At 32.5% G+C, this 13,961-nt stretch overlaps 1 protein-coding gene across 1 annotated transcript; it reads right to left on the reverse strand.

Annotated features, from left to right (window-relative positions):
* Positions 1 to 6,861: 6,861 nt before the first annotated feature.
* Tap42 (immunoglobulin binding protein Tap42) lies at positions 6,862 to 12,949 on the reverse strand. Its single transcript, XM_068770577.1, has 7 exons — positions 12,735 to 12,949; positions 11,521 to 11,729; positions 10,805 to 10,922; positions 9,935 to 10,160; positions 8,419 to 8,572; positions 7,299 to 7,377; positions 6,862 to 7,137 (listed from the first exon to the last, which is right to left on the reverse strand). Exons 1-7 carry the CDS (start codon positions 12,864 to 12,866, stop codon positions 7,027 to 7,029), a joined length of 1,029 nt encoding a protein of 342 aa, XP_068626678.1. The 5' UTR covers positions 12,867 to 12,949; the 3' UTR covers positions 6,862 to 7,026.
* Positions 12,950 to 13,961: the final 1,012 nt, after the last annotated feature.

Raw genomic sequence — 13,961 nt, forward strand, 5'->3', positions numbered from 1 at the left:
AAAAACTTAAAATCCCATAGATCGACAGTTCCGCACGCTATATGGCCTGCTCATGATCATCGAAAAACCATGGAACCTTCTACAACGCTATGAACAACAAAACATAAGTCTTTGTTATTACGACACTGTCGTATTTCCATGTTATCAAACTAAATAGTGCATCATCTCATAATCGTTATGCCCCAAACATCGCAACAGTTACTGGTTTTACACTATCCGCAAGTAACGACTTCCCACGACTTAGCTTACATAAGAATGGTCTATCGTCTCGTGGTCGCAACTGGAAAACCTTTAGGCCAAACGGCCTTTGGTTGCACGAGCTATAATTCTATGATCTTATCACCTGAAAGAATTAAAATCGTCACAACAAAAATATAAATAAATAAAGGTAATAAAATAAAGATTTCCACGTGTCAATGCTATTGTATTGTAACAACACTTGTTATCCAAACAAACTATCATTAGTTACGTATGGAAGGAAGAATTATGAATATTATTGACGTAAAGGAAGTGTACGTGATGGAGAACCCTAGTCAAAGAGCATACGCATACGAGGAAGAGGAAAACAGGCGACCCGAGTCGATATTTGATCGATATATCAAAGGCTCCACTCGATTGAATGAATGCGACGGCTAGCGAGCAACCTGTCCTTGCTATGTACATGGATTATCAAAACTACGGATGCGGCATTATTTTGAAAGTTTCATCTTGAGAGCAAACAGACTGTAAAACTATTTTTTTTTATTTTGAGGCCTCCGCTATTGGGACCTCTCCTTCCACCCCTATTTTGTTGGGAACAGGGTTTTTTTTTTGTTTTTACAATTTTTTCACATGAATTTTTTATTTTCGTCTTCGTCTTCACAATATCTTTTCTTCTTCCTTCTGTCATTCCATAATTCCATCTTCCTTTCTCAATCATTCCATTCCTCTCATCCATCCTCAAACACTTCAGTTGTATTTTCTATGGCAGTATCACAGCTTTATTTAGTTAATTTATTTTTCTCGTGTACATCAGTTTTACATTTTTTATTTTAATTTCAATAAATCTATCTTAATAAGATTAAATATTTTATGTTTAACTATGTTTTATTCCTATAAATTACATATTGTGCAACAACTTTCCTGAAGAATTTGAGGACGGACTCTCTTGCATCCTTTTCCATTTTAATGGAGGCGAGTGTGGTCTCCTCAATCTTTTTTCCTATCCGGCATTCGGTCTAGGTGGATCACGGTCTGGTCCACGCCCGGTTCACAGAAGCACGAGGGTCTGTAAAACTATTTCACTGATATTTGAACTATTATTCATAATTATTATCATCTCAAATGATAAATGACTTTCCGGAACCTTGACTATATCGTTGATCCATCTACTTTGAGTAATATCGCAAAATTATATTAGAAATTTCATACAGAAATTCTGGACATAGAAATGAACATTTCTTTTTTCAGAGTATGTAAGGGTTTATATGTTTTAAGTTATATAGTTTTTGGTAAGAGTCTGAATTTGATTAACATATTAATTTTAAGCATCTGTTGTCTATGGTTATCAATTTGTATTTAGAATATCATTATTAACAAGACACAGACAATTCTAAATTATATAAATAAATTGGGTGAAAAGACGTGAAAACCAAAAGTATTCTTAAATTACAACATACGTTACAATATTGCCATCAATAACATCATCATCGATCCTCCCCCAAATCGACACAATCAACTTTGACTATGTTCTCGTTCCACCTACTTCCATCATTAATAACATATAAAATACATTTATTTAACATTTTTCATTCACATTTTTTATATAAAAATAACTTTAATTTGATTTATCACTTCCACAGATTATTAATCATTGAGAAAAGGCGCGCTTAGTTTCCCGCGCCTGCCACACTTCCGCGCGCCACTTCCCGTAAATGGCGCGGAAATCGACCGGCGCCCGACAGTAGGCTGACACGGTGTCACCCTACAAGTGTCAACCTTCTAACCCGTTCAAACATGACGCTACTGCCATGCATTATACACGTAACCGCATCATATTACTGCAACAAACAAAACATGAGAGGAGAGAGGAAGCTTCCTCAGCTACTGCCAAGACGTAATTAAAAATACTATAAATAACAATAAAACGATATAGATTCAGATATAGCAAGAAATTAAATTATAAAGAAAGCAGCAAAATAGTAAAAGAATTAATTAATTTGTAAAATAAAAATGGGTAATAAATAAAATGGTGCGAAATTGTAATAAATAAAATAAAATTGTTAACTAGAATTAGCAAGTAGTGGCCGAGGATAGATGTAAGGATAACGGAATGGAAGTGAAAGACTGGGAAAACTGTAGAAAGAATGAAAAAGAAAGACAGATAATAAGAAATATGCAAGAAGAGAATGGAAATAAATGGAAGTGTGTGAATAAATTAATGAAAAAATTAAAGACCCTGTCCCACACACGGGGCCATATGAAAAAAAAAACAAATAAAACATACGCTGCTGACAAAATCATGTACAGATCAATCGTGTAAAGCTAATTTAATGTTATTTGTGATCACATGTGATATTTGGTTAACTTTTTAACAAGCAATGTCACTTTAATAGCGAAAATTCAACCAATGTTACCTAATATTTATTGCTTAAATATTAGGTTGTCCTATAAATTTCTTCCGCGCCACGCTGCGTGACTCTTAATGACTGTGTTCATATAAACTTAGTGTCTCTTATCCGTTTATAATATGGGTGTCAGTTGTCTCAATTCTCTTTCAAAGTACGTGTCGTTGGTACAGTGGCGTACCAAGAACTTTTGCCGCCCGGGGCGATCTCCAGTTTGCCGCCCTTTTTATTATAAGTCAATCAAATAGTGGTTTTTATAAATTAATACACATAAATAAATTATTAAGTTATTTAATCAATATTAATTAATACACAGAGTAATTTTTTTTAGACATATTTGTATGCACTCGTAAACATATTTATATAATACCTACTCTTCTAGCTTTAATACTAGAAAAATCGTGTGTAATGCTCTCAAAATTTATATTATTTGTAATTTCTTGTTCTATTGACAATATTGCAAGATTTTGAAGTCTTAATTGACTCATTGTAGAACGAAGATAATTTTTTATCAACTTCAATTTTGAGAAGCTTCTTTCGCAACTAGCGACACTGATTGAAATTGTTAAAAAAATTCTTATTAAAATTACAATGTTGGGAACAGAATTTTCATTTATTATTCAAGAAAGAAAATGAATATGAAACTAATAAGTTGCTTTTTACAACTATAAGTAAATATAAAAAATGCCGCCCCAAGGTAAGTGCCGCCCGGTGCGGACCGCACCCACCGCCCCCCCCTAGGTACGCCACTGCGTTGGTAATAAAGAATCTTTCTTCATGGTAATACGATCAATGCTGAGGAACATTACAATCAACTGTATCAATTGAAAACCGATATAGCAGGAGAACTGCCATATTTGGCGAACCGACAAGGCGTCCTTTTACACCACGACAACGCAAGACCGCATGTTGGGTTTTGTCGTAAAGCATAAATTATGTCAGTTTGTTTGAGAGGTTCTAACACAGCGTCTACACTCCCCAGCCATACCTTGCTCCACCTTAATATTACTTGTTTCTTTGCTTAGAAAAAAACTATTCATGCAAAATCTTTCAAATCCATAAGCGAAATAAAATCGCACCTTCATGAAAATTTTGCAAATAAGATTACAATTTTGTAAAGACTGCATAATGAGGCTTCCTGATAGATTGAAAAGGGTTACAGAAAGACGGTTTATAAAATCTAATAGATTTACCTTAAAAAACAAATAATAAATATTTATTTTGTATCAAAAAAGGGAAAGTAAAGAGATACCTTAAATATATACGTTTTATATATAATAGATAATGTAATAATTTTCACGACAAAAGTCGCTGATGAAGAATACAGAGCAAGAAAGATGAATAGAGATTGATCAGGACGAATAAATCGTTGTCGTCGCAGACCACGCAAAATGACAAAATTATTAATTTATAAATAATATTAATTGTAAATTAATTAAAATGTTTTAAATTGACTTTTTTATTTTTAATTCGTGTAAACTATGAAATGCATATCTTATAAGTATTCCAGCATTTATGTGATCTGTATGTGTGAAAATTTTCCGTTTTTCTTGATCACGCTATAACTTCAAAACTACTTTACCTATTTCATTTATTTTAATACTTTATCAAGGACTTATGGCAAAATATTTAAAAACTATATAGTTTGTAATCCTGGTGATTATAGTCTGTGTAATTTAAAATTTTAACGACTATTAAGATCTCGCTTGTTTTACAGTTGGTTTGACAGTTCAATTTAAATACGCGCAGCAAATTTATATTATTAACAGGTGCGTCGAACTATACTCGGTCGGTATCAACCACAAAATCTATTTATTTATTTCTAATTTAGTCCATACATAAAAGGGTAATTCTGAATTAAGCCACTTTATTTTTTTTCTACTGGAATACGACGGACCAAGAACTTCTGACAGTTCAGTCTATTGGGACAGCTAGTAGCTTATAAAACTTTAACGTACTCTTAACCAACGACTTCACAGACACGTGTTTACATAAAAATTCTCATTAGTTATCATTCACAAAAAGATAACATTCGGAGCCAACGCAATAACATCTCCGCTCGGAAACTGTTTGTCAAATATTTCAATTTGAATGCGTCATAAACTGCACTTTGCCGTCCGCACGTTTCGTAAAAATTTATTCGCTTGGCGCCGGCAGCGATAATTCGGATTACTTTGCTTGTCGCCGGCCGTTTTTAACATTATTGGGAAATTATGAATTGCAAAGTTTTAATCAACTCATCGCTAGTTCAACCCTGTTCTCTAACTTTCATGAAATTTCGAAGATATACATACGTAAATAAATACAAAATTTGTTTGTTTTATATATTTGTTTATTTCCATTCTCGTTGGTATTCAGTATTTTTCTTCAACAGCAACAGAACTCAGCGATACTATTTTGCTTGAATATTTTTCATGTATTTTTAACATAAAATCTTACCTTTTTCGGCCGACAGTATTTTCGTATATTTCAGCACATCGCTTTAGGGGATATATTTACAATATTTTTTTTTTGTTTTTTTTTTAGTAAGTAAACAGGGCGATATGTATCGTATTGTGAATTATCCTTTAATTATAATATTTTATATAACTATATCTGATCAAGAAGAGAACTTGCTTATTATGTATCGTTTCGGAAGAAGTAGATGCTGCTAGCCCGTGAGGCTTCACCAGTTTCGTAGGAATTGTAATCCCGGAATTGCAGGGTTCGCGAATTTAACTAGATTTACTGATTCGTAGATTTGAGACGACAGCGAGGACTAGGTGGTGATCGTAGGTGGGATCTGGATCCTACCTCGGATCGTCCTTTCTTTATACGGTCGCGGGGGCGAGCGGCTATCCCCGAAAACAAAGCGGTTTGGAAGAAGTGAAGTGTTTATTCTTTTTGTTGCATCGCACGCGTGTTTGCATGCGATGTATCGCAGAAAAACCACTGCATTAAGGATTAGTGTTTACTCTATATCATAGTGTCTAATTTTTATGTGTATTCATGAGTTTTATAAACTTTAAACTAATTTAGATAAACGAAACCTTAATAAAACATTAGTTTGACATGCGTTCGGTCTAATTATCGGTGGGAGTCAATGCGTATACTGCAATACATACCTGAGTGATTTTGGTCATAGCTAAACCACTAATTAATATCTTTCTTGTATGTAAATAAACGTAATATCTTTAAAACCGTAGACAACATTGTATTTACCCGTTACTTATATGTGAAAATCAATGTAACTCGTATTATGTTTGTTATTGTTACGTAAGAAGTGAGAAGATGGCGGATTGACACTTTCGATTTCATGGTACAGGAGAAAGTGTGGTTGTTAATACAAGACATTAAGCACACAGAATGACCTTTTACAATGTGACTCTTGCAACAGAAATAAATCTCTATGGGATATCGTATTCTGTTTTGGTGCAACGAAACTGGGATAGTAGATGAAAATCGAACAGCCCGATATTTCCAATGTAGGTTGTTTGTCTACAAGGAGTGTGCATGAAGCAGTAACCTTAAATGTTTAGTAGGCAAGATTTGCCCAAGATTCCTAATTTTTTAATTTCTCCTTTTTTTAACCGATAGACGCTCATTGCAAGACATGCTCCCCTTAAAGATCTTCATGATGATGGATCTTTAGCTGCTCGCTTCCACCGCCTTCCTTTATCTCTGTCGCACGAAATACAAACAGTCCGGTATCAATTAGGAGCTGTTAAAACAATCCCACAATAATAGTTTTAGACCAAAGGTTAAGATCGAGCCTTTGGTCTAAAACTAAATTTCATACATTTATATGCTCAGTAATATCATCATCACAGCCGAACGTCTATTCCTGGATATAGGTTTCCGCAATAGTTTTCCAAAATGACTAATTACGAACTAAATAAAATAAACCAATTTGTGGGATTGTTTTAACAGCTCCTAATAGATACCGGACTGTTTGTATTTCGTGCGACAGAGATAACGCTCTACAAAACCGAAATTAGCCGATTTTATTTCCGAAGGTCGATATGCAATGTTTATCGGCGGGTATTGTAAAATGTCTTCGGAGGAAAGGATTACATCTTTCTCCAAAAAGCGAGTTTATATCATTTAGTCAATACAATACGTCAGGCGACGCATCTGTCGGAGATATTTTGGCTTATTAACTCGTGGATTTCTGATTGGAAGCTGTAAAAGCCAAAACAGCTAACAGCGCCCTGCAGCAATCGAATATAGCCAGTGTAACATGGTAAATAAAACAAATACATTTTTTAACGTTTTAATTCACATAAATTAGCACATAGTAAAGCACTAACATAACAAAATAATCACCTAACATTCCTGTCATCTGTAATATATTTACTCAATAATACAAAATGTCTGCATTTGTGACCGACGTACAAAATTTTATACAGATATCGACAATGGATAATAGATGGCGTTATTATTAACTCCTGTTATACCGGTTGCCCCATCCACGGCGATGGTCGTCTTTATATTCATCCATGTTACGCTGCCGGGCAAGTTCCTCAGGGTCGTCTTCCTCTATCAAACGCTCCTAATAAAAATCATATCATTAACATAAATCAAGGGTCTAAATGCACATATATATAGTAAGGTTCCATAAGATATCTTAGACCTTCCTCTTCTTAGTTTTTCAGCAGATCAGCATTCAGCATTGACGATTTCAAAGTACATGTAATATCAATAGTTATTTACCTTCTGTATCTGTTCCGCTTCATCAGGATCTGTTTCGGCTGTTTGTATCCTTGTATGTGGTATATTAGGGCCCGGAAACCTGACACAGAAGGTTTAATTAGCATTTTTTTTTTATTTTCTGTGCTTTTGTTTTTACAGACAATATTTCCGAATGTTCTAAGCTATTCTAGTCTCTTCTTAAACTATTTCATCTTTAATCTTAAACTATTTTATACTAAAGTGAATTAACTCATTTTTGTGATTTAAAATTTAGTTTTTTTTTCATTTGGTGAAATCATGTTTGTTTGTTTTTTAACGTCCTAGCATTTTCTAGTTTCTAACATTACGGGCGACGATGTCCTCATCCCTACTTCATACTACTATCTGCAGGCTGTTTGCCAGTATCTGCAGTTGTTGGAAGGTTTGACTAGTAGGCCCAACAGACTTTACTGCCAAAAGTAATTCGCTGTTCTTATAGAAAAGGTAATATTAACTGTTTCAGTGATCATTGTATTTATTGATTAATTTTAATTATTATTAATTAATATTAATTTAACTGTCAAACGAGCGCAGTACAAAGCAACCTGGTTCTATAGAAATATGTTTTCTAAAAATTATAAGCACAGTTGTCTTTATTTTTATTTCCATGGACATCTCTAACCACAATTGGATACTTTTAAAGCGAATGTAGTCAATATAGTCATTGTTAAGTTATGACGCGATTAAATTATTGATAAAATTTTAAAGACTTTTTTTTAAAAAATGGTCATGTTTGCAAAATCATAATTTAACCTTTCATAAAGCATTGATAGAACCAACGAGGTTTGTCAATAATACTTTAATTTGAATCACTTTAGTGTGGTTGTATAATAACTTAATAACAATGTAAATTTAAAATGCCTCTGATTGGACTTTCATAAAATAATATAAATCAAGATTACCGGTTACCCAAACTAGACAAGGCTTTTATCTTGGGCAGATTATTGTTTCAGTGAGTGTCTATGTCTCATCCAAAATACCAAACAAAAGCAAGAGATCGTTAAAAAGAAGTTGATTCAACATGAGGAATGAACATTGAGCTATCATCATTGATATTAATATATATAAATAATATTATGTATACTTATACAAATAAACTCACGTTCCCTCTTTAACCCGCTTATCATAAAACTCTTCCACAGTCATGGTGGGCAACGATGGGTAACCCGCGCCAAACACTGCCTTCTGAACAGCATCTCGAGTTATGATCACAGGCTTCAATGGGGTAGACTTCTCCTTCTGCTTTGCCTTCGGTTCTAAAATTTATTTAACCATGTACATGTACTTTATGTCTAAGCAAATTAAATTTATTGCTATTTGAATAGAACAGCTATACATTAAGGTATTTATTAAACACTTTTATATACAATTTATGTATAACGGCAAACCTAAAGTTGAAGGCTTTCTTTAACAATTAACCGATTGGACAGTGCAGAGATAAATTAATGAAGGTAGGTGAAACAAGATAATATCATAAAAGACAAAAACAAAGTAAAATCAAATGGAGAAGGAAAATAATCACCAAGATAAAAAAAACACCTTATACAAATATATTAATGGTTACTACTTACCATAATGTATATATTTGAATATCCACATATACTATCTATACTACTATATAGTATATAAAAAAAAATCCAATAATCATGATGATTCCATCAGTTTGTCAAGCAATAACATTCAAACCTTCTCTATAATAGTTTATTAAAACTACAGATTTAATATACTGGAACCGGGAAGTTCAAGACAATACCACAATTATTTATTATTATAATGACTAGCTTATAATTATTTACACTGAAAGTATCTTTAGTAAAACAGTATATTTCTTTTACATGGAACTGGCCTATCTCGACCACAAATTAAAAAAAAAAAAACAAAATAACATGATAATAAATGAAAGAATGTTTTTCGAGTTATTTATACACCCACACTGCAAAGCCTAGGCCTTTCTCAAAGAACATCATGATGCTCCGTCTTGCATTGCCTGTAGCGATGCATAGCGGAAGTAACTATATATATTAGTCCCTTTCTTTCTTAACTCTTTTGTTGTTCCACCTAGTGGCGGGTCTACCCACGCTGAGCCTACCAGCTCATGATTGACTCACTCAAGAACCTTTGGCTAGACGAGTGATGATACTGGCCTACTGCCACTTTAAAGAGGCCACTTTAATTTTTAAACAAGAACACTTATGTAGGTCACATAGGTGTCCTTGGTTCTTGTGCGGATCTCCTCGTTTCCGATTCGATCTCGCAATGAAACTCCGAACATTACTCTCTCTATTGCTTATGGGTGACTTTGAGCCTTCTTATAACCAATCATAAGCGACCAAACCTCGGATCCTCAAGATCACTGAGAACACACTAGCTTTGACATATTTAAGATGAACATTTTCCGCAGCTTATTAAATTTATCTTAACATATATTTAAAAACTGGACATAATTTTTAAAATAATTTAGCATTGTGGGTTTGAGGCATCCATTTATTTTGGGATTACCCATAATAGTTTTAAAATCCCTGATCTAGATGTCACTAAATGCAGTTAGTTGAGATATAATAAATTGTGTTTTTTTAGAATAAAAGGCTCTTTTATTATAATTAAAAATGCAAACTAACCTCTACTATGCTTTACCATATACTCTAAAATAGGTCTCTCCTGCTGAATACTGTCCAGCTCTTCCACCGCCTGGTTGATATAATTGAGTAACATTGTCTTAGAGTATTCGCGTTTGGTCTCATCATCAACACTAACCATTGCCATTGCTTTTGATAAATTTTCAAGTTTTTCTTTCAACTCTTTTGCCTCCTTGTAGCGTTTGATCTTGGCATCTCTTGTTCTAACCTGTAAAGTTGTATTTTACACTAATAAATGTTACGTGATTTAAGCGCTTTGTTGTAGTGAAATCAATTTATATATGCTATGTACAAAAAGTACAACTTATTTATACAAGTTCAAAGTGAACTTGAAGTGGCATTAGGCAGAGCATATCACTCATGACCCCAACGATTGTTTAGGAAGAACGGTTCTCCAATCCAGTCCTCCAGGGGAGATCTTGGAGATACAGTCAAGGTCACAAAAAGTCACTGGATATAGGCAGTGCAAGACCAGTCATTACGGCATTCATTGGGGAAGACCTATGCCTTGCAGTGGGTGTCTATATATTGATATGATAATGGTGATTAATTTAGCTAACAATATTCAGTATATAAAACAAAACAACAAATTAAATAGAAAATTTTGCACATTTTAATGTAGATACTATATTTTTAATGGCTAAAGCTTAGCATATACAACTTGGAAGTAGTAAACAAAATAATAAATTTTTCAAATAGTGCATAGCATGTTATATAACAAATTTTGAAATTTAATTTTTGATTTAACAGCAGCTATCATGTGTTTTGGTATTACTTTAATTTGGCTAATAAATAGTGGTGATCCAATCATTATTAATGGTTTAAATCAGAATGCTTGATCAACACACTTACCAGACTAGTAATCAAAGCTTGTTCACTCTGCGGCCTGCTGACTGTTTGGGTTTCACTATTGTTCTGTTGTATCTCAATATCTGTCAGTCCATAGTCTTTGCATCTCGATAGAAAATCCCTGAAACAAATTACATATATGTTACACTTCTTTACATTATGAAGTAAAACTAGATAAGACTATTAAAACAAAGTTCAGAAGACGCTGGATGCAAGAGGCTTCTGGTATACTAGTTCTAACGGTTCCCTTTGCCCAGCAGTGGACATCTTACAGCTGAAATGATTGACTTTTTTTATATTTTGTCTTTAAATCATAAAAAAGATATTATGAATTAAAAAATTGACAGAAAAATAATGAAAACAACATTTTTTGTGTAATTAACTTAAATAAAATGCATGTTTACATTTTAAGCAGTTTTATTCAAATGAATGATAAATGTGTCAGACATTGCAACTTCAGAATTAAAAAAAATTAAATGTTGTTTTGATTTCATTGCATTCAAAATATATCTATATTGACATATTAACATAAAACAAAGAGGTATTGGCTATATTATTTTTTTTAAAACAAATATGTTATAATACATTTGTACTATATTATTATATGCTATTGTAATAAAAAAGTTAACTTGATTAGTTTGTGTAAAATTTTAAATCACCTTTAGGCCCAAAGAAATCACTATGTTAGCTAGTTTTAAAAATAAAAACAAATAACATACTTAAAATAAACTTCTGCAACATTTATAATATCTTTCCTTGAGCGACCACATAACTTAAGTGTGAGCGTGCCAAGCAGTGCAGGCAGCAACAAGTACTGTATAGACTCTGTGGGCAACTCTTCAAAGCTCTCGTTCCTGCTAAACATTTCTGTCATTGAAACAAGGTTTGTAATCTTCTCAAACTTGGCTATTGCTGTTTTAATTGTCATCTGTAATACCATGTAATTATTAACTTAGAAATAAAATTAAATAAAATAGTATAATCAATGTGAAATTTCATTCATTTCAAAATATATATATATGTTCTGACATGATGAATAGAGTCATATCTGGCAGTAAGTGAAAAGTGCATAGCAGGGGTGAAAAAGCTACTTCATAATCTGGCCCATTTTTAAAAATTTGTAATTTTTCACAAGTGGTAATATTATATTAAAAAGTATAAAAAAATTTAACATAAACTATATTTATTAAAAACAATTAAAAGTGACAAATATGTATTGAATATACAAAAAATTGCTCTAATACCTCATATTTATTGTTCTTTTTTATTATATGTATGAAAGGATACTTTTTTAAAACATATTGGCACAAAAACAAAAAGGGATCTCTGGTACACAGGATTTCGAGAGCCACAAATAGTCCCTCAAAAAGCCGCAGGTGGCTTGCGAGCTATAAGTTGGCCTCCTCTGGTATACAGCAACATTAAGACCAAACTAGAGCTAAAACTTGAAACAGTACTACTTTTTATCCCAAAATTACATTTATCAGGGGGACTGAAAAGTAAGGTTCTTTCCTAAGCTAAATATCACATTACTACACTACTACTACTACATTTTTTACAAGTTTTTATTTTTAATCAACAATATATTAACCTTCGTTATCAACACCCTTTTGCTACCTAGTATACAAATTTTCAATGCTGGAGCAGTAAAAATCAATTGGTTTTTCTGTTAAATATATTGACGGAAACAACATTACTTTTTGGTCCCCCTAATATTATAAGATACAGGCACTTTTCGGTTTAGAACTACCTTTCATATGTGGATATAACTGCATGTAAAGTAGAAAAAAATTCTTTTAAAATTATCCGATAACAAATAAATGAAACAAATATGTTATTGGGTACCAAAGTATTTGAAATAATTAATGTCTTCAATATTATACTTAAAAAATTGGCTTTTCTTTCTTAATTGCACAATTTTGTTATAACATACCTGAACCGGATCACTATTGGTAGCTTCTTTTCCATTTTCTATATTATTGAACATATCCATAGCATTATCGAATAATTCTTTAAGAGTTTCATCGTCGGAGGTAGAAGACTGTACTATAGTGACTTGCGCCATAAGTAAATAGTAATAATTGTAAAACTTCAATAATGTTCAACAACTTATATTCTTGCGTAGAAAAATATTTTTAATATTTGACAATGACGGTAACCAAAAAAATAATGTTACTATGTTATAAACACAGAATTTCTTGACGTATGTGCTTGTTAACACATGGTAACTCTGAAATGTGTTTTTTTTTATTTGTACCAGAAAACAATAGAACTAATTTTTATTAAAATTATTTATATTTATTTAATTATACATTATTAACCTTAGCAATATAAGAAGTAATACGGAGTTTCATTATGCAAAACTGAAGACATCATGGCACAGGCGCTCTTAAAATGTTTCGTTTTATATTATAGATTACATTACCCTAGCCCACTTGACTTTAAAATGCAAAAACTAGTTATCTCAAACTTGTACCGACCAAAACCTCCACGATATTTCATCTTTGGGGCTATAAGACAAGCCACTGGAATATTTTTACTTACTCATTTTGCTCGCTAGTTCCGAATCCGAAGTTCAAAATATTCCATAATAAAATAAGATATATACTAGTAGATCATCATCAGTGCCAATTGTCACCACTGTCCCAGCTCTTTAAAAATAAATCTTTCTGTGGCTCTCCCAAGCACTATGCACTATAATCATAAAATTCAATTGCACCTACAAAATAATTTTAGCAAATGCTTCTAAAAATCATGTTAGCAGCGTAGTTATTACAGTGGATTAAGTTTCTTCGTCACGTGAGCGACTATTACAAAAATATTTATCAGAAACAGAAGAAGAAACACATTTTTAAGTTTTTTTAATTGTCAACGAATTCATTTCCTTCTTCATCTTTGTAATCTATTTCAAAATTTTTATTTCTTTTGTCATGATCTTTTATAATTAATTGTTCACAACTACTGTACAAACCAACTGGATTAATCATCAAATAAGGTGTATTAAGTTCATAAAAACAAAAACAATTTTTTCAATCAATTAAGATCACGATATTTTAACACTTTTATATAAGTAAGGCAGCCCAATTTCAGAACAAATAACTCTAGAAATTAAATGTACGAATCCAGCGTCTAGAGGTCGATTCCACCAGAGCAGCGAGCG

Source organism: Battus philenor, unplaced genomic scaffold, assembly GCF_028537555.1.
Source record: "Battus philenor isolate CCGP_79_NKW_IND1 unplaced genomic scaffold, ilBatPhil1.0.hap1 SCAF_3, whole genome shotgun sequence".
Lineage (NCBI taxonomy): Eukaryota > Metazoa > Arthropoda > Insecta > Lepidoptera > Papilionidae > Battus > Battus philenor.

What these genes read in the sequence shown, in the direction of transcription:
- Tap42 (XM_068770577.1), bottom strand. Translation starts at nt 12,866, where the DNA reads ATGGCGCAAGTCACTATAGTACAGTCTTCTACCTCCGACGATGAAACT. An exon ending in TATGGTAAAGCATAGTAGAG is followed by an intron (nt 8,573 to 9,934) that starts GTTAGTTTGCAT and finishes AATAAATTTTAG; the next exon opens with AACCGAAGGCAAAGCAGAAG. An exon ending in AAGCGGGTTAAAGAGGGAAC is followed by an intron (nt 7,378 to 8,418) that starts GTGAGTTTATTT and finishes CTTCTGTGTCAG; the next exon opens with GTTTCCGGGCCCTAATATAC.